The sequence below is a fragment of the Besnoitia besnoiti genome, chromosome IX, assembly GCF_002563875.1.
Source record: "Besnoitia besnoiti strain Bb-Ger1 chromosome IX, whole genome shotgun sequence".
Classification (NCBI taxonomy): Eukaryota; Apicomplexa; class Conoidasida; order Eucoccidiorida; family Sarcocystidae; genus Besnoitia; species Besnoitia besnoiti.
The window spans coordinates 1,025,697-1,046,453 of NC_042364.1; the positions used below are offsets into that span (position 1 = coordinate 1,025,697).

Sequence of the window (20,757 nt, forward strand, 5' to 3'; positions counted from 1 at the left end):
CAGCATGAGTCTCGGAGCTCGAGGGCCGGGAGGCGATGGCGCTGGCTGCGGCGCCCGTGACAGTCAGCTTCGTGAGTCACCCAGGGGTACCGAAAACAGCGGCGTCGCGGAGAGCCCGGATCTGATAGGTTTCGCCGGGCGGGAAGAGGGCCCCGAGGAGGCCCAGTCTCTGTTCGCTGCTTTCGGCGCCGACACAGAGAGCAACGGGAACAAGCGAGTCTTGCAGCGTCGAAAGCTTTCTGCGTCTTCGGCGATGCCTGTGACGGCGCCGCAGGGCGTGAATCGGGGGCGATCCAAGCGCGTGAAAGGAAGGCGCTTTTCTTCCTCGCCGCAGCGCGAGCCGCTCCAGGCATCCGACATGGGAAGTCCACCCAGAGGAGTGGCGGCGGGCAGCCTCGGCATGGAAGAAGGGCCGTCGGCGACGGGTTGGCGCGGCGACTCTCTGGCAGGCCACGCACCCGGGAGGCGGCCGTGTTCTGCCTTTACGGTGGATGCCTCAGGCAGCAGCGGCGACCTAGTGGCAGCCGCTCCGTATCGTGACGCGTGCTTTGCCATCCGGTCGCCGTGGGAGTCGGCAGGAGGCCAAGGGGGTGCGTCGGGCTCCGCACGGGGCCTGGACGAAGAGGAGAGGGGCCGCGGCGCGTGCTCGCCAGTCTCTGTGCTGCCCTGGTTGGCCTCCTCGCAGTGGCCCGCGGCGGTCGCCGCCCGGCGCGCGGCGGCGACGCAGTGCGTCTTGTGGGGCTTCTGCGAGTACCTCGGAAGCTTCCTGCCGGAAGACGAAAGCAGCAGCCGGTCGCTCTCTTACGTATGTGTGTCCTCCTGCCTGCCGCAGGAGCCGGTGGCGAGCTCGGGAAGCGGCACCGCGCCCGCGACGACAGCCGTCGCGCTGTACAAGCGCTCACTCAGAGACTTTGACTTCATCAAGAAGGAGTACGCGCAGCGCCTTCTGCCTCCGCAAGCCGAGCACCAGCAGCAGCAGCTCGCTGTGCAGCTGCATGCGGACGAAGGCGGCATGCTGTGGGGCCTCGGATGCCGTCGCGCCTGCAGCGACAGCGATGGCGGACGAAAGCGGCGAGGCGTCCGCAGCGGCCGAACAAAGGCGCAGCCCCTCGCGAAGGAAGAGGAAGACCAGGCGAAGAGCGAGGGAATTGCCGGAGACGCAGAGTCGCCCGCCAAGCTGTCGCAAGAGGAGTCCACCAGCGAACACAGCAGCACCGGCAGCAGTCGGTGGAGTGACGAGTCTGAGGATGATGAGGCACCGGAGTCGTCCACGGAAGGGGAGGAGGACGAGGCTCTGGCAGGCACGCCGTTCGAGATGAAGCGCAGAGGCCCCCTCACCGCCCAGGAGTCCAGGGATGACGGAAGGGACGCCGTCTCGGTCTTCGGAGGCTCTACGGCTGGCCAGCAGCAGCGTAGGCGAAGACCTGGTGGGCGGCGGAGACCTCCAAGTGAAACTGACGACGACGAAGCAAATGAGGAAAAGGCCTCTGTGCTGTCCCTGACGCGATTGGTGGAAATGCTGGACTCGCTTCCCCTGCAAATCCCGATGAAAGGCCGAGTCGTCTACACGCTACTCTCTGCCGTGGACTGGGCAGTCCAGGCGAGGGAGGCCATTGCGTTTTTGCCGCGGGTAAGTGGAGAGCGCGGGGGGCGAAGGACGGCAGTCTGGCCAGCGGCAGCCGACACGGCAGTGGTATATGTGGCTGGTGGCGCGCTGGATGCTTGATTTCCAGAGTCTTAGGACCTGCACGTGATGCTGATGCGCGTATCATGGTTGGTTCCCTGTCACGATTTCGATGGGATGTGCAGGACTCTCTACGCCGCCAGTGGGTTCAGCTGATTCAAGATGCAGGCGATACTGCAGAGGATCCTGCGCTGCCGATCACGCCTTCGCTCATTCTCTCCCACGTTCCAGACGCACGAGGCAAGGCGACGACAGATGAGGAGGGCACCAGTCGCGCGAAGGCGGCGGGCGACCAGGACAGGCAGTCCCCAGAGCTTCAGGAGCAGAGCGACGGCGCAGGAAGCTGTCCCGCCGGCGGACCGGAAGGCGATGGGGTCGCTGAGGGCCGCGTGCCGACCGCTTCAGAGTCGCGGGGCGTCGAGTCCCCGTCAAAGGTCAGACTGGAGGAGACTGGCAGCACGGGCCTGTCGCCTTTGGTGTCTCCGGACGAGCCGCGGCGTCGCCGCGAGTCGGACGGTTCCCTCGCAGGGCCGCGCGAGGACGATGAGGGCGAGGCCTCCGCTCTCGACTCGCTTGCGGGCGGGCGCGCGCGCCGGCGCCGCGTGGCGCGACCATTTGCATCTGCCGCCCACATGCGCCGACGCCCCAGTCTGCAGCGTTCGCAGTCTCTGGACGACGGGGGCGGGACGTATTCCGCGTGTCACACGCCGAGCGCCTCAGACTCCACCGCCGGTTGTGCCGGCCGCCGGTTGAGCAGTTCAGCCAGTCATCCGCCGGACGAGTTCCTCATTCAGACGTTCCCGCATCCCACGCTGTCGCCTATCCAGCGCGCCTTCATCTACGTGGAGGAGGCGTCGGCGCTGCTGCACGCGACGTCGCCAGAAGTCTGTCTGGTGTGCGCGCGGCCGCCGACAGTACCGCGCGCGGCGGCGGTCTCTGCGGCTTCGCTGTCGTCGGGCGTCGCAGTGGATCTCGACGACGAACTCGCGCGCGAAGGCGCAGAAGGCATCTCCGTCGGCCGGTCGTGGGTCCGCTGCGCCGAGTGCTCACGCGGCTTCCACGTCGCGTGCGTCGCGACGCTCTCCAGGCAGCAACAGGCGTTGCGGCGCGGCGGCGCGGGGCAAGAGGGCCTCGCGGACGCCGCAGCCGGCCGGTGCCCGTCGCTGGTTGACCAGGCCTCTGCCTCCTCCGAGGCCATGCGCCCGAGCGCGCTGGGGCTGGGCGCCGCCGGCGCAGAAGCTGAGAGGGACGCCGCCCGCGAAGGCGGAGGCGACATGCTTGAGGACGACGCAGAGAAACGCCGACGCGAGGCCGAGGAGATGCAGGCGTATCCGCCAGGCACCGTGGATTCTGCCCTAGGCGCAGGCGTGAAGGGCGACTCGGTGGGGGGCGAAGGAGACGAAGAGAGCTTCGCAGGCGGATTCTGTCCTGTCTGGCGGTGCCCGTGCTGCATTGTGCGAACCGGGTCGTTCTCCGAGGCAACTCTCGAGTTCTTCTTCCTCACATTCACAGCCACCATGAGAATCGCTGCAGACCCCAGTGGCCCCCGGAGGATGCCTTCGTTCAGACGGGTAGGAGACATAAACCAGCGTGCACCGCCCAGCGTTTTGGTCCCACTCCTCAGACACTTTGGTGGTGCTGAACGTAGCTCTTCCTGTGTCTGCATCTATTTAATTTATGTATCTATATACACATATGCATATTTATATAACTGTATATGTATCTATGGGCATATGTGTGGGACTGACAAGAGGTTTTAGGGTGTCGATCGCCTGCATGATGCAGCGAATCAATTGTATCTTTCGTTCGTTTATGCGTGTGTGGTGCGTATTTCAGGTGTATCGGCTACTTAAGACTGCGTCCGAGTGGCCTCTTCGAGGTTTTTTGCTGCGCGAGCGTCGGATCCTCCAGCAGCGGATGTGTCTGCTGCGCCTGTGGCTTTCGGACTACCACACTTTCCTCCTCTCACTGCCGACGGAGCACAGCACCTTCGCGGACCTGCATGCATTCAAACGCTTAGCCAACGGGAGTTCAGAGTCCCTCGGCGAACCCGCGGTGTTGCGTGTAGCGAGGCCGCTGCCTGCGCTGAGCGACGATGAGGCTCGGGACGGTCCGGATGATGGCGCCGCAGACTACCCAGGCAGAGGAAACGTGAAGCAGCACGATGACTCCCTTCAAGAAGACGGCTTGGTGGCAAACGCGGACGGCGGCCGCGAGTCAGCGAGCGATATCAAAGCTGGACGCGAGACAGGCGCGGGGGACAGGCCGGAACGTGACCTCAAGGCAGACGCGGAAGAAGTCGAAGGCGTCCAGCAAGAGGCCGGCGGCGGCGACGCAACTTCTCACGGCTCACGGCAGCCGGTGGCAGATGTCGAGATGAAGGAGGGCGAATTCAGTTGTGCAGAGAGCGATCCGCTAGCAGGCGCGGGGGACTCTGCTGCACAGCAGTTGATGCCGGGGTCGGAGCTAGAAGACGCAGAGAAGCTTTTTGCTGCGCAGGAATGCCGTGAGCAGTCTCTAGATGAGGCTCAGGCGGAAGCAGGGATGCAGGCAGCAGAGGGCGGCGCGGCAAAGGGACAGCCAGGGGGTTTGGCTCCTTCGGAGGACGCGGGCGCCGCCGCCGTGGAGGCCGCCGGTGAAGCTGGAGACGACTCGGAGGGATCAGGACAGGCGGCAGCAGCTGCAGATGGAAGCCTCGAGGCGCAAGTCAAGGCCGAGCAGGAGGAGAGGGAGGACGGGAACGAAGAGGAGAAGGACGACGAAAAGGACCAAGAGCGAGACGACGACGGGTCTGAGGCTCCTGAAGCAAGCGAAGACGCCACTCCACCACTTCCAGCTTTGCAAAGGAGACCGCGAGCCGCCCTGACACCCTCCACGCGCACGACGCGAAGTCGGACTGGAGCGATTAAGGCCCCGTCTGCGCGGCAGATGCTTCACTTGGATCGGCGAGGCACGAAGCGCCAAGCCAAGAAACCCAAGGGCGTGTCGGCTCGCGGCGCGCGCGTCGCGGGCGCCGCCGTCGATAGCTGCGGAATTCCCCAAGCATACGGGTTCGCGTCCGCAGGAGACAGGGGCTACTTCGCATCGCACACCTCCACGCATGTGGGCGCCGCCGCGACCGCGGAGCTCGGCGAGCCTTCGGGGGCGGTCGAGGGAGGCGCGAGGGGGCTGCACGCGTTTTGGTTCCTGGAAGACGGGACGGGCTTCACGACCCAGTCGGGAGCCTCTTTCAGCCTCGCGGATCTGGGGGTTCCTGCTGCGTGTCGCCCGATGTCCGCGACCTCTGGCACGACTGGACGAGCGGGCAAGCGCGTGGGCGGGCCTGGACGGGGCAAGCGGGGCCCGACTGGTGGCGGGCTTCTGGGAACGGCGTTCGCCGTCGACGGGGCTCTGCGGGGGCGCATGGGCGGGCTCGGCGGTCGGACGTCCCATGCCGCCGGCGCCTTCAGGAAGGGTCGAGGCCGCCGCGGGGCTCCTCTCTCGCACAGACTGGGGGACAGGGCGAGCCGCTCGGCCGCCGCGAGTCTGTGTGCAGACCACACCGGGGCGCGGGGCGAGGACCCGTTCCTGCGGATGGAGCGGGCGCGCGTGTTTGCGCAAGTCGAGAAACGCCTTCAGGGCCGCGTAGTTGTGCACCTTGAGCCCGACAGTGCCGAGGAGCGAGAGGAAGACGACGAGCGCGAGGAGAAGGACCAGGCGCTGGGAGGCGGAACCGAGGGCGAAGAGGCAAGCCGCCGAACCTGCGACGGCCAAGGAGATCTTTACTCACTCCGTGGGGAGTCTCGGCGCATTTCTGACGAGGAGGAAGGCGACGGGAAACGCGGTGAAGCGGCCTTGCCCGGCGAGAGCCGGCCGCGACCCCGCGGAGGGGCTGTCCCGTCGACCACCTCGTCGACGACGACGCGGAAGCGAGGCTCAGCAGACGAAAAAGAGGAGACGCAGCTCCTGGCGGCCTCACGCGGCGCTGACGACGGCAGACCCACGGTACTGGAGATCATTTTGCCGAATGGCTTCGGCCGTCTGAAGCGCGGCATGCGAGGCCTTGACTGGGGACGCATCCCCGAGATCCAAGGTCTCTCCATGATGGTCTGCGTCGGCATGTTCATCGGCATTGGGCGCGTCCACGAGATCGGCGAACTCGACTTCCTTCTCGACCGTTTGCTGAAATGGAACAGCGCGCTCAAGTAAGGAAGCCAAATGGTGTTCTCCACGTAGGATGACTCTTTGTTTGTTGGGCGCATGCACTGTTTTCGTGGACGGGCGCGTCGTGTGCTTGCGCGAAGACCGATCGCGCCCACGCATTTGCAGGCCGTCTTTTTTTCTGCGAGGTGTCTTTTTCCCCTGAATGCACTGTAGCTAACATGCGACAGCCTGCTACAGTGGGAGAACCTTCTTCCTCCCCTCTGTCGTTTGTTGACCACGCGGGCCCCGGCGCTTCGACGCTGCTCATGCGTGTATTGTGTCGTCTGTGTCTTCCTTCAGACTCGTCGCCGACATCCTTCCTCAGCGGAGACGAATCTTCTCGCCGAGCGCGCATTCACCTGTTGCCGCGCAGCTGGCAGCTCCGTCGCCTGCGTCGCCCTCGTTGTCTGCGCCTCCTGCCGGCGCATCCGCTTCCGCTCTTGCGAAGGCTGGCCCTGCCGGAGTCCCTTCGCCTCCGGCGTCGACAGCGGGTGCGACCCGCGCCTCCGGCGAGTGGGCGTGTGTCTCCTTCAAAGCCCTGAAGCTGTGGCTCTCCGAGGCGCGGCCGCACAAGGCGGTGTCTGTTCCTTATCTCAGCAAAGCAGAGACCCTCTTGAAGGAAGGAACGGCGCTGCAAACCCGTCTGGCGAGGGCGCTCGCTGAGATCGACGGGGAGGAGGAAGAAGAGCGTCTGGCGGAGGAGGGCGAAGGCGAAACCGGCCGCGACACGGCGCAGAACACCACAGCCGCAGAGCGTCGTGCCTCGTCTACATGCGCAGGCACAGACGAAACAGAGTCGAGGCGGGGGCCGGCAAAGGAGCAGAAGGACGGTGAAGGCCACGCAGCAGAATCCCCGCCTCAGGGTTCGGGAGCGAAGACCGCAGATGCCGTCCAGCGAGCTCCTGGCGATGGCCATGGCGGGGCTTCGCTGGGCACGTCACACGGCCGCCAGCAGTCCAGGAATGTTGACAACGAAGAAGAGGACTGGGAGCTGTTGGAGGCGGTTGGCGCAGCTCGCAAGAAGAGGCGGCGGGCCATTGCCATGCGCAGTCCGGAGGCGGCGGCGGCTCTTGTGCGGACGCCGGCGTTGGCCGTCTTTGGGGACAGCGAGGCGCTTTGCTTGTTGGAGACGCGGAACATTGAGTGGCTCAAACTCGAGCAGCAGCTGTTCCAGTCGGGCGTTACCGGCATCGACGGAGAGGAGTTCTTCCACCATATCGTCGCATGCAGCGCCTGGTTTCGAGAGGCCTCCGTGCTTGTGTACTCTATTCGCTGCCACGGCCTCCCGCACCGGAAGAGCTCTAAGGAAAACTCTCTCGCTAAGATCACGGCGAGTGGAGGCCGCGAGCAGGCTCCGTCGACCGACGCAGCGGCGCCTCAGCTAGGCGGGGATGAGGCCGAAGCGTCCCCGCAGAAGACGGGAGACCGGGACGAGGGGCACGAGCCGGAGGAATGGAAACCGAGACCTCAAGAAGACGCCGCGGCCCGAAAGCCCGCCGCCCCCCCTGCGGTGCCCTGGGTGCAGAGGTCTGTTTACCATCTCTGGCGAATGACTCAAGTCTTCTCTCCGCTGAAACGGAAGTGCCTCGAGCGATGTCAGCAGCGGGCCGAGGAGCTGAGGAGACGGCGAGGTCATGCGGTCGCGGCTCGAGAGACGACAGGCGACTCGAACAGTCCCTCGTGCCCCTTGAAGCGGGAGGAAGGAGACGTCGGCCCCAGCGCTCCGCACACTTCTCCGCCTTCTTGTGAATTGACTGGCGCAGACAAGGCCGCGCAGAGTTCCGCGGCGTGCTCGCGGCCCCAGACCGTGCCCGAGGCGAGCTCCTTGTCGACGTCTCCTCAGCCGGGTCGCGAGTCCTGCGAGTTTAAGGCCGCAGCTGCTGACGGAGAAGCCCAGGCCGACACGCAGCGTGAGGAGGCGACGGCCTCCTTCCGGGTGCATGGGAGTGTCCGCGTCTTCATTGAGCAAGGCGAAATCTTGAGCCGACTTCTGCGCGCCACTCTGGATCGCGCCATGGCGTTTGAAACGCGCCTTCGCGGCCTGCACGCTCTCGGCCCCCTCCCGTATGTCATGCTGCCAAAGGTCGGCACTGCCTCACCGCCACCTGGCAGCGGCGCCTCCGCCGCCGCGACCGCGTCGTGTCTGCCCACCGAGGGTCGCGAACCCACAGATGGCGCCGCGCAGAAAGCAGAGGCGGCCGTCGCGCCTGCTCGACACGAAGGGACGGGCGAGGGAGAAACGACGCAGCCGGCTCGTCGGGGAGGCGGCGCAGACGAGGAGGGAGTCGCCCCGCAGATGGAGACGAACAAAAAAGAGGCGTCCGCGTCACGCGCGGCGGAGGAAGAAGGGAAGAAGGGGCCGGCGAGCAAGGAAAAACTCTCCATGTCGCAGTGGAGCGAGTTGCTCGACGAAGCGCGGAGCATAGGGGTGCGCGTGGAGCGAGTGGAGTGGATCTTGAGAGAGAACGAAAAAATTCGACGGTGTGAGCAACAGCTTCAGAGGGTCGCCAGCAAAGAGACCAAGCTCCCCTCAGTTCAGGCTCTGCACACGCTCGTAAGTCGCGCTTCCCGTGAGGAGGCGAGCAACTCGCTCGCCCACGGTTTCGGGGCCCTCGGCTCGAGCCAGGGAACAGGAAGGACGCGGTTTTCTTCCTCATCACAGAGGGACAGCCTTGAGTTCTCATTGCTGAATTCGACACAAGATGCAGCGCCGCGCGTCCCCATGATGCTGGGTCCGTGGTTTATTCTGAGGCTAGCACATGACGCATACTCTGAATGTCGCTCAGCGTAAACGAAGTGGGCGGCCCGGTCTCAGAGTGCCACGCCCCACCCGCAAAACGTCCACGAGGATGCGGCAAAAACCAAAAGGTCGAATCTACACTCGTCTGGGTCGACGCCGCGGCCAGAGGCCGAGTGCCTTCCACTGTGGACTTGTGGCTGCTTCGCGGAGCCCCGAGCGGCGGCGTTTCTGTTGGCACGTGTCTAACTCTTGCATACATTGATCTTATTCTTGCGTCTCGCCCTGTGTGTGCGTTGGACTCCAGGTGACGGAGGCGACGTCTTTGCCTGTTTCGCTTCAAGCCCTCGCAGCGGTCGAGGCGGGCGTGGCGGCGCTGTTATCGTGGCGCGCGCGCGCGGAGGCCGCGCTGCATCAAGTTCAGCTGCATCTGCTTCTGCAACGCCGCCAGCAGGCGGCTCCCCAGCTGCTCCAGCAGCTGCAGCTTCTTCAGCAGCTGCAGCAGCAGCCTGTAAACCTTGACACGGTACGGGCGCTCCTGCGGGAGGCCGACAATCTTCCGGTTCAGGCGTCCAGTGTGCCGCTCTACCAGGAGTTGGCGCAAAGGGTCGAGGAGGCCACGTTGCGTGAGCAGCAGCAACAGCACGCCAAGCGATCGAGGGAAGGTGCGAAGCAGCTCCAGACCTCTCTCTCCTCTCAGGGCGGCTGGGGCGCGGCTTTGGCGGCCGTAGCGGCCCAGCATCAGCAGCAGCTGCTTCATCTGCAGCAGTCACAGGGTCGCGGCTCTGAAGGCGGCTCGCTGCCGTCGGGCTTCTCGCCGTCCTCTTCGGGGGGCCTTCCTCTGGCCCAGACGCTTCTGCAGGGCGCCGGCGGCTCAGGAGGAGGCGGCGGAGGCGCCTCGCCGGCTGCGGCAGCCGTCGCCGCGCTTCAACAGCAGCAGCTGCTTAGGCACTTGGCTGCTAGCGGAGGGCCTTCGCACGTCTTCGCTGCGGGAAAGCATCCGCATCGCCCATGCTTGCAGCCGCGCGGTGCCGTCGTCGGCGTGGAGGGCCTGGACGGGGACGAGGGACACGTGGGGGCAGCAGGCCCGAAACGCGGGTCTCGAGGCGGGGCCCTAGGCAGGCCTAAGAAGAAGCCGCGTCCGGCATTCCCTACTTCGACGCTGGGAGCAGCTACTGCTCTCCCCCATCATTCCCCCCATTCTCTCGGAGGCTCTGCCGGCACCTACGCCGGCGCTCAGTCTGGAGTCCTCCCTCAGGGCGACGTCTCCTCGTCGCAAGCTGAGGAGGCTCACGCGCTCGCCAGAGGCGGCGGAGTCGGTGAGATGGGCTTTGGGAGCGGGGGTCGGCCAGGCGGCCCGGGGGCCAGTGGGCTTTCGGGGCACAGCCCTTCACAGCAGCACGGAGGCAGTGGAGGAAACTCGCCATCGCCAGCGGCCACCGCAGCCGCGACCCACCTGCTGCTTCAGCAGCAGCTGCACCATCAGCAGCAGCTCCAGCACCACTTGCAGCAGCAGCGCCACCAGCAACTGCTTCAGCAGCAGCTGCGTCACTCTCACCAGGCGCAGTCGATGGGCTCGCAGGGGCCACAGCACTCGCCGGCCGTGCGGGCTTCGCCGGCTGGCGTCGCCGCGGACCTCTCGTCCTCGGCCTCCTCCGGCGGCCTGGGCGTCGGCGTCGAAGGCATGTCCACCTCCGGAGGCGGCCCGTCCTTTCTGCAGCAGAGGCTGCAGCTCGAGCATCTGCAGCAATTGCAGCAACAAGTGCAGAGGCAGCAGTTACTCCAGGAGCGGCAGATGCTGCCGTCCGGCGGGCAGACGCCACTTCAGCTGCAGCAGCTACAGCAGCAGAGAGCGCACGAGCAGGCTCTGCAGCAGCAGCGGCAGATGCTTCTGCAGCAGCAGCAAATGCGACAGCATCTCTCTCAGCCTCCTCAGGGCATGCCGCCGCCACGATAATCACGCGAGGGCTGTGCGCGTTGCAGCGGGTAGTCGAGGCGGGGTGGCGCTCTTGTGACGCGTCGGGCTCCAGCCGCGCTTCTGCGTGGCTGGGCGCAGCCCGTCCCTCTTCGAAGCTGTGTTTGGTGCAAACTGTCAATCCTGTGCACTGAGCTATGCATCCGGGGATGCCACAAAGGACCCGGTATCGGTGTCTCGTTCATGTGTATGTACCAAAGCTGTTACAACTTACAGTGTCTATCTTCTTAAACTCGGTAGGGTGCGTCTGAAGGCTTTGTTGTGATATGGCAGTGCCCACGCATGAACGTTTTTCTCTCTGCGCACTGGGCGCACTCGTTAACCGGTCTTCCACGATGCGCACTCCGAATGCATCATCTCACTTCCAACCTCGACAAGAGGCAGCAGGAAAAGTAGATCGGACTGTGCCTGTCAGTCAGTTTGTTCGCTGAGCTCTGGCCTTGTCATTCGCTACGCATTGAAAGCCAGACTTCTATTGAGAGCTACGTGACTAAGCCAGCTGCGGACGGTCCAAATGGCGCTCTTATCCGTAATCATCTGTAGCTTATGGCCGCTGTGCTTCTAGCCTCAAGCATCTTGGCAGGCACGTAAGACGGCACGAGGTTGCTTGCACGCGCCGCCTATATGCATGTATCAAGAGAGAGAGTTTTTCGATTTGTAGTTTTTCCGTAGTCTTGCTGGCAGGGAAATTATACCATCTTGGGTATCAACGTATCACGGACGTCACGCCGGCAAAGCGGCTGTGGAACCTTGCGATCTCTCCAATCCCTTATCCGTCCCCCCGAGCATGCCCCAGAACTCAAGCTCCGGCTATCCGTCTCCTAAAAGTCAAAAAGAAATCGACTGCGGTTCTCCATTCGGCGTTTCAGGCGGGCTTTCTCCGCGGGTGTCCGCCCCCACCGATGTGCTGGCTCGCGAGGATTAAAAAGCGTTTTCTTCTGTAAGTGTGTTTGCAAATCGCTTCCACGGTCTCCTTCGCGGTCGGCGCTGGCGTGCATCCGTGCAGCTTCCGTCATCGAGCCTCTGTGGCTTGAGGAGGCGTCGTGTAGCCGCTGGGGGGATCCTCGGGCGTTGGGCGCTGCCTCCTCGTCCTTGTGAGGGTCTCCACGCTGGCATTTTTTCCCTGATTCCTCGGGGCCTCCAGACGTATCAGGGGTACTGTCCTCGGAGGGGCACAGCGGCCCGTGCGGCCCGTCGTGGGTCTCCCGCTCCCCTCCGTGTCCCACTGAGGGGCCACGCGCCCCTGTGAGGGAGCGCGCCAACAGGAAGTCCGCGGCTGACGCTTCCGCACGCCCCGCCATGAAGTGGGCGACAGCGCGGACGTGTACGGGGCTAAACAAGCCTGAGAAAACGACAAGCGGCACAGGCAGGCTACCGTGAATGAATGACACAAAGGCGGATGCGGGGCGCGACCCGCGGCGTATAGCGGCGGGCGGCGTGGGGCGCGACACGAGAGGATAGGCATCTGCAAACAACTGGCCGCACGGTGCGGACGTCCGAGGCAGGGCTCTGCTCGTGGTGGTCGGTGCAACTCACTGAGCAGAGGCCGTCCAGCTTGAAACTCTGACGCGCACGAGCCTGCTCCTGCTGGCCGCAAAGACAGGTCACCCGGAGGCGGCGTGCAAAAGACTTCAGCTGGAGTCCAGAGATCAACTGCCAGGGCCTGAGTGCTCTCGCGGACCGCCTGCGAAAGACACAGCGAAGCCAACAGCAAAATCACGCCAACGGCGAACTGAAACTCTGGGTAGGCGTTCCATGCGGCGCATAAACCGACCGCTGAGTGAATATACGCACGCAGAGGATGCGCGCGAACAACTGCATTTTGCCCTCTTGGCGGTTCTGCTCATGCCTCGATTCCTCTCCGCTCATGTGAAACTGTGCCTTGGCTCTCAGCGTGCACAAAACCCTTGTCGAGGCGCGCGTCCCGTTGTTCCCCAGGCCGTATTCCCGTTGCGCTTGGCTGAGTTTTTCATATCGACGTCCACCCCATGTGTGTTCAGCTTTCTGCACGCCACTTCGGAACTCCACACGAGCCACACACGCCCCTGGACTACTGCGCTTGCACGCACCGGTACTCTCGAGTTCGGTGGCTGTGTGGGTCGCCAGCCCCCGAGGCCTGCCCCGCTTACTTCTTCCCACATCCTGCACTGGAGGAAGCACCGAGCCCTCCACGCCGCCGCCGCGGCCATCCGGTCGTAGTCTGCGCGTTCAGAGGCGCTGCGGAAGCACGCGCGAAGCGCCTCTAAGCTCCAATGCAGCAGGGCCTTCAGCAACTCGATGCTGGCTGCGCATGGGGCCGCCTCGAATGGTGCCTGGCCAAGGCTGCGAACGAGCAAAGCCGCTGCGTCTGTCGCAGCTTGTGTGTCTCTCCACGTTGGCGTCAACGCCTCTGCCTGCTCTGTGGAGCCCGCCGGGAAGCGGGCGGCTCCAGGCGGAAGCGCAGAGGACGCGCGTGGAGACACAGAGGTGGCAAGGCCCAGACCCAGGCTCGTTCGCCCGGCACTCTGACGGCCTGCACCCGCCACCGACTCCTCGCCGAGAGCCTCGCCAGCTGGCGTCTCTTGATTACGTTGGAGACTCGCCTGGATGTGCTCTAAAAGCTGCGGCAACACATATGCAGACAGGGACGCGGACTCAAAGCCAACCTCCCACACACTTTCGTTAAAGCAAATCAGGTCGTATGCTGCAGCAGCGCCAGCCTCGGCCGAGGTTCGAAGGACGCCTGCAGCTTAGGCGGAACCCATGTATAGAGACGAGGCAACGGAGAAGTAGTCTGCAGCAACTCTCAAGAACCAGCAAGACGTGTCACCCGCCGATGAAATCTATTTCTCTGCTCACACGTACCGGCCAATCCAGCAGTAGAAAGCCATTGTGGCTCGCCGTTACCTTGGAGTCGCTCTCCTGCTCGCGCTGCACTATCTTCAGCATCTCGGTGAGCAACGTGCACATCGCCTTCGCGCCAAGCAGAAGTCCTTCTTCAGCCGCTCTTCCCACGTCAACCGCAGATAAGGCGTGCGAGCACCCCGGCGTCGCTTCGGCTTCTGCCACCGTCGCTAGGAGTCCGCAGAGGCTGCGGAGGCACTCGAGTGGCTGTCCAGCGAGAAGGCTACTCCGCATCTGCAGCAGTTTTAGCTCCACATACATTTGGAAGTTGGCCGGCTCTCGTCTCATGAACCTGATCTCAGAGCTGGTTCTCCGGAAGCAACTGTGATATAGCAACGATGACGCGGCGTCATCACAGTTTCTCGGGAGATGCCTGTAGAACCGCCGCAGGCTCCAGCGAATAGGGTCAGACGAGGGAAGTGCACGCGGTGCCGGCACGCTTTGAGATCCACCTGCCGCCTGCGCCCTGCCGGCGCGAGCAGGGACCTCCCGCAGACCGTCTTCGGCAGCCCCCCGCGAAGCCCTACGGGGCGGCTCTTCGTCTTCATTTCCGCCGCCCAAAGGAGTCTTCCGATGCGCCGATGGGCTATGGGCAGCCCCACGACACAGTGGCCGCGGCATAGCAGAGATATTTATCGCTCTTTTAGTTCTTTCTCGCTGATTCAGGGCCCTCCGGAGCGCGCCAAACGAAAGACACAGACCTGCAGAAGTGGGTGAAGCGGCGCTCGTAGCACGGAAGCAAGGCGAAAACACAGGAGAGGACAGAGGGGCCGACGAGGACAAGACCGCAGCCGCAGAGGTTCCTGGCGGGTGGAAGAGACGCCAGCGAAAGCGTGACGAAAGTCGCGCGGGGCTGTAGAACCCCCTCTGCGTCAGAACGCCAAGCGCGGCGGCGGTGAGAACCGAAGCCGACCTCCAGCGATGCGCCAGGACGTCTGCCAGGGCCGCCGTGTATAGGGAAAGAAAACTGCAGGCGCAAGCAGTTGAAAAAAATAGAGAACGCAGGCTGTAAACGCCAGCACACGCGTTCAAATAGGCCTTTATCTGACGAGGGCTCCAACCCCACACCCTAAAACGTGTCACACTGGTAAGTAGTGGACGTACGTGAAGCAGAGCAGCACTGAAGACGCTACCGTGCTCGACTCTACAGTTCAACCTGAATGGCAGAGCGGGACAGCGGTCACGCAGCTCAAGCAGCGATCTACCTTCTGGGATTGAGCCTCAGAGCTCTGGCGGCGTGCGCGCGCGCCTGTTCGACGAGGGCAAGTTCGCCTTCTCCAAACCAGCCCCTGGTCTTTTGTCGCGCGTTGAGCGCCTCAGATAGCCAGAGGGCCTCCGGGCGCCGTGTCCCCCGACCGCCCGTGCCCGCCGGCGGCCTGCGACCGCGGTCATGGGGGCTCAGGGCGGGCGGAGCCAGATCCGCAGCTCGCGTCCCCCCTGTGGCCTCGGCCTCCATCTTCTGCCTCGCCTGCAGAGGCTCTAACACACGCGCACACACGTCTCCTCTGCTACACGGATGACTGAGCCTAGCGGCGCCCCGTGTCTCTAGCCCGTCGCCAGGGCGGCGGCCTCGATTGCCCCGCGCCTCCGCCGGCGCACCCTCCGACTGGGCGCCGCGAGCATTTCGACTTAACGGCGCAGCTTCATCGCCATCTTCCCGAAATCTGGGCTGGGTGGCGGGCGAGGAGGGGAAAGCTGCAGTCCCTTCGAGTGCTTGAGGCAGATAAGAGCGCGAGGGCTGCGACGAGAAGGAGGGCACGGCGCCGCGGCGGAAGGGCAGGAGGTGGAGCCGGCGCTCGACCGCCGCCAGGAGTTCGGGGTCGCTCGACGCGTCCAGCAGCAGCGCCGCTTTCCTGAGAAAAACCAGCCGAGCCTAGAAGAAAACACGTCTGAGCGACGACTGCGGGAACGGCAGGTTTCAATCCGGCGCAGTACACGGTGCCTCAACGGAGTGTCGGCGAGCGCGAGTTGCTCGTCGGCAACGCCCAGGCGTCAGGGACTTGCTTCTGACGGCCCAGTAGCAAACACAAGGTGAGGTGAACTTGTCTGCAGACGCCGCAGACAGGGACGCCGCCGCGTGGGCTGCGAACTGGCCTGCGCACCACGCAGGTGCCTCGCAGGCCGCTTCGTCAGTACGCCTTTCAGGCGCAACCTGCAACCGCTCTCTCTCTCTCGCGATTTCCTGGATCTACGCGTACGGTCAAGGCAACTTGACAGCGCAGCCAGCGTCACAGGTGGCCCAGAGAAAAGGGCAAATTTGCTGGGCCGATCTGCGGCTGAGGGAGGCAAGGCAGCAGCCCCCCGGAGAGACAGTGAACAGTTTTGCGTAGAGAGAGAGGGGACGGGGACAAGGTTCCGCTCTGCAGTCTGCAGTGATCTCCACACTCCCAGTCGGCAGCAGGCAGAGCAAACAGCCGCGGAGCCGGCGTGGAGCGAATGGCGTTTGCTTCCGTGTGTTGGGTGACGAGGGAGAGTAAAGGTATCTGTTCCGTACGCCCTGCTGAGGGCACTGTGCCAAGAGAGTAAGATAAGTTGTTTAGCCCTACCTGGCATAGATGGAGGCCTTCTCTCCTCTCCCGCGGACTTTCGCCGAGGCGGCAGAGTAGAAGCGCTCCGCGATGCCCCATTCCTGCACCCGCCGCGCTTCGTCTCCCGCCCTCACAAGAGTCTCCCCTGGCGATTCGCCACGCATCGCGCTGAGAAGCGCACGGATTCTGCGAGAAAGGCAGAGAAGGCATATCGGCGGAACGTTACATGCGCGCGCGGCGCTGCCGTCGCGGGCCAAGTGAGGCGAGGATGAGGCGAGGATGAGGAGGGGACCTGCGCTTTTCAGTGAGCCAAAGGTTGAGGTACCCGGCGCGGCCTCCCTATCATTTTCACTCCGGGACGTCTCGGGAGCAACAGTTGGTCTTCACAAACATTCCCTCATGCATGGAACTGCAGCAGTGGCTGCTGAGGTCTCTGAACGCAGCGAGACGCGTCACGTCGCAGACCACGAGGCACTAGATCGAACTCTCCGCTGAAGGGGAAACCCGGGGGAAGATAGTCAGGCAGGCGTTCCAGAGAAGAGAAATTCAAAGGCAAAGAGCAAGCTATACGCGATCAGAGCGGAAATGGGAGAGTGTGGCTAATAATGGCCTGTACCATAAACGCAGCGAAGCATCACAGCGCAGTCTCCAGCATCTAGAGTGCCACAGCCGATGGGAGCATGATTGTATAGTGGCAGCCACAATCCAGGACGAGATTTTCGGTCGAGAATTGCGAGAAACGTTCATTTCGAGAGGCCGTCGGTATCTGTGTATCACCGTTTGGGGGTGAACGGTGAATACAACGGGAAGGTAAATCTCGAGCAGAGCTCATGCTCAGGCGGTGAACGTTTGCATGCACAGAAACGCGTTGACCTGCAAAAGCCCCAAAGAGCGCAAAATGAGGCTGCCATGAGACGAAGTAGCGGAAAAGTAGGGTTTCATTTCTATCTCGAGTCTAAGATACACCTGGTTTCTAGTCTATCAAAGCTTTCTCGTTGGTGTTTATTCCTGCGTGCATGCGCCGGTGAAGAATCGCACACTCGCGGTATCCGTCGTCACAATGGATCTTTCGTTTTCCAGATAGACCGTCCCATTTGGAGAGCTTCTGAATTTTGAAAATCGGTTGTTCCTCCATATCCGATCCGGTCCAGTGGCGAGTTCCCGCTTCAGCGACTGGCACGCAGATACAACTTGTGCGTGAACCTGGAGACAGGAAGGGCGACACAGACAGTCGTCCAGGGCTTCTTCGGAGTCGCGGCCTCCGGCGACGCTGCGCAGACTGCGTGAGCAGATTGGGCTGTCTTTGGCATAACGAGAAGTTCTGTATATGGACGACTATTGGAGTAGAGGCAACTAGAGGGTTCAGTCGAAGAGTTCAGCGCGTCTGGTTGCGGGCATTACCAAGAGCAATTGGCTGTGTGCGGCGAGCGCGGTACAACGCTGTCAGCTGCGCCGGTCTTAGGCCTCCAAAGCAACCCGCCTCAGCAGGGACAGCCATCATCCTACATGCATGCCGCGTAGTCGTCCAAACGTGTCTTCAATAAAAAGACCTCTCGAACCATCATATATACAAGTGCTATCCCATTTTACCTCTGCCACCTTTATGAGCATGCCACCTGGCTCCACCACATCAATGGGGGTCCCATTGGTGTCTTCCACAAAGCATGGCGGCAGCAATAATGAGACGGCATTCGTACAGCTCCCACGCACGAACGGTTCACGGCTTTCGCCCCGTTACAGGCCTTTGGGCGGCACTTGCCATGCAACTGCTCAGCAGGCCTTCATTAACTGTTCCTAAATTTTCTATCCCGTCACAAGCCGGTGCAGGACCAAGTGAAAGTCATGACATTATTGTCGCCTGTATGCAGGTGTTGTTTTTTCGTGTATACGCTGGATACCACCCTCTGTAGATGCAGCGAGGCCAAAGGTGCACTTTTTCGATGGAGCAGAAAAACATCGTTGGTGTTGTTGTCATGGCCGTGCGCCCCTGGGAAAGCGTTGCGACCGCGTCAGAAAACCACACACGAAGCAACGGACATGACCAGAGATACTGTAGGACTCTCTGAGTGTACACAAAACGGGCGGTTGTGTAGTTGAGCCACGGCTGTCAATTTTTGGGGTCCGTGCTGACATGGCAGGCTCCTCTTTTTCGTGCAATCTGTCGTGTTGGTCATTATTCCGACACTGATTATGCCACGGCCAACGTCCGGACGCGAAGAACTCCAAGTGATATGACACAACTGCCCACTGCGAACAAATATGAGGGAATGGTCACCCGAAACCAGACAGGGAAGGATGAATTAAACTAAACACTCACGCTCGCACTCTGTCGTATCAAATTGTCGGATACCGGCAGGCAATGTCGAGGAGCATCAAGTCGGCTATTGTCTGTGATTAATTAGAAACAAGACGATGTAGTTATTTCTCAGCAACTCCACAAGAGCCCTTAAAAAAATTGATGTCGCGTCGAGCTCTGCTTCCTTCTACCGTGTTTCCGCTCTTCGCGTGCTCAGTCTTGCAGTTCTTCGCCTGGAAGTAATATACGGAAAAACGAAGATGTCTTTTCCCAACAAGCACGAAAACTGTACCATCGGATGCGTAGGCCGCAACTGGACACAGACGGAGGGCTTTTCACCGTTCGCGGCAGACAGACTTTGTGAACCGTAAGGGTAGACTGCATCAAACCACGGTTTCGCCTTACCGCCACGGGGCATAACACTTCCACCGCAGAGATTTGTCCGGTAAAGTGCTAAAATGGAAGGCTGGTGTACCTGCATCAAAGGCATTCTCGCATGAATTACGGGTGTTTGTCCTACGTTCAAGCCAGTCACTCTTTCCTTCCTGTGACCTCATGTGTGTACACCTTCGAGATCTGACAAAGCGTGCATCCGGAGGGGCTTGAAAAGGGGTCAAAAGTGCGGCTTCAGTCCAAAAGGCTCGTCATGAACAGAACCACATCTCCACGTGCTCCACACAGCAGCATGGACGGCACCTGTTCTTTTGTTTAAAGAGCACAAAGTAATCTGGTATCTTACTTTTTGGGACCTAAGATTTGCACATGGATGAAGATGCGCATTCTGTGTGGCTTTTCTGTTCCTGGCTCCCTGCCCCCAGGAGAATAGTTGATGTTACTCTTGTGCCGTTCCTGTCACTTGAAGTGTGTAGCCTGGAAAACGCATCGCCTCTAATCTGGAGCCGTTGAAGAAGGCTCTTTGCCCCGAACGTGGAAGCGCGCCGCAGAAGGCTTCGAAAACGCCGTTCCCGACCGAAAGAGTGTGCCTGTCGACGTATCCCGACAGGAAGGAGTGCTTCTTTTTTTAATGGGAAGATACTGTTATGATGCAGAAGCTTAAAGAATGGCGCCACGCCAGTGGTCGCCCCAAGACTCGACAGACAAGTTATTTCGAGATGCGCAAGACGTTGGCGGCCTCCGTACATAGGCGTCGGCGCTCCCTTTGCCGCCCCGCATGCATCCGGGAAATTTTAGCTTCTCCCATCTTCGTTCCTTTCTCTGTCCATTTTATCGTGGCTGAAGACTCACGCGCTCTCCGGATGCGACTCCACTTTGTCAACCTCGCGGTTTCCCTTGATGTGTTCACTCGCACATGCATGGAGAAGTCGACATCGGAAAGAGCTCGAGAGCGTCAGACTTCCCTAGTTTAAATTGGCGCATGTCGAGTTCCCAGCTTCTCCGCTGTTCAGTGAGAGACGGGAAGCCTGTTGTCCTTCATTCAGGACGTCTTTGATCTCCTTAAGTGGACGCTCTCCTTTACTTCCTCCCCTTCACTGCAGTGACTCGCACCGGCCGGAGTACTGCTGCCTACTTTGTCTGCTGTTTTCAGGCGCGCGATTTCCTGAGCCGTGTTTGGCGGAACGTGTGTCACTTTTTCTGGTCATACGCATCGTGGAAACTCCCTAGAATCGTCTTCGCTTCTTCCACTGTGCCTCGTGCAGCGAGTCCCTCATCGCGTGCCTCTGTAGTGCCTCGCCGTGTGCTGCGTACCTAGATGTGTAAGCAAACTGGACTCGCTCCTGAATAGCTGGCTGCGCGCATCGTGTTGATCGACTACTGTTGAACTCGTAAACCGTTTTCTCGCTGCATTTTGGATTCTTTGTTCATTTGTTGGCTCTTAGGACCACTCTCTGCTCCGCCCTGGCCTGCGGGTCTCTCTCAATATATATACTTTTATATCACCTGCAAGAGTTGTCCGTGTTCTGCGTCTTCGTTTACGCCGTTCCACGAGTGTTTGCGTTCCCATTTGTCTGGCGTAGTTTGTTCTGACTCATCTTGTGTAGAAACCACTACGTCGTTACTTTGTGTCCCCTTTCACTCCTCCCCCCCCCTCGTGGCTGCGGCACTGCTAACTGAGCCTGCGTCTACTACCTCAGTTTGTTCGTCCCGGTTTGTTTTGTTTTGTCGCCGCTGGCGGCATTCTGCCTCGTCCCTCCGCTTCGTGTCTCTTTTTTCAGCGCCAGCGGCCTTCCAGCCGCTGACTCGCTTCTCAGAGTCCAGCGAGGGTCCAGACGCGACCGCGAAGAGAACCGTGCGGGCACGGAGAACAGCAGGGATAAGGGGAGAGAGGAGACGCACCGCGAGGAGGGAGGTCCGCACACGACGCTGCCAGGCTGTGTCCTGTGTCCGCTGAGCGCCAGCAAATCCTCTCGTTGTTTGCGCGGCTGCCGCTTCATCCTGTGGTCAGGCCGCTGGGGTCGCCACGGTTCCTCTCGCTGACCCTTGGTCTCCTCGCTCCGCTGTCTCCTAGGCCAG

At 61.8% G+C, this 20,757-nt stretch overlaps 2 protein-coding genes across 2 annotated transcripts; one reads left to right on the forward strand and one right to left on the reverse strand.

The window, feature by feature from the left end:
* Positions 1-4: 4 nt before the first annotated feature.
* On the forward strand, positions 5-10,560 carry BESB_013160 (PLU-1 family protein; the record flags this gene model as incomplete). Its single annotated transcript, XM_029360046.1, has 5 exons — positions 5-1,630; positions 1,810-3,255; positions 3,521-5,868; positions 6,167-8,420; positions 8,911-10,560. The coding sequence occupies 5 exons, from the start codon at positions 5-7 to the stop codon at positions 10,558-10,560; spliced, it is 9,324 nt and encodes a 3,107-aa protein (XP_029216713.1).
* An 839-nt stretch (positions 10,561-11,399) lies between these two features.
* BESB_013170 (uncharacterized protein) lies at positions 11,400-16,153 on the reverse strand (the record flags this gene model as incomplete). Its single annotated transcript, XM_029360047.1, has 6 exons — positions 11,400-11,920; positions 12,115-12,262; positions 12,708-13,178; positions 13,423-14,428; positions 14,667-15,314; positions 16,008-16,153. The coding sequence occupies 6 exons, from the start codon at positions 16,151-16,153 to the stop codon at positions 11,400-11,402; spliced, it is 2,940 nt and encodes a 979-aa protein (XP_029216714.1).
* Between the last annotated feature and the right edge of the window lie 4,604 nt (positions 16,154-20,757).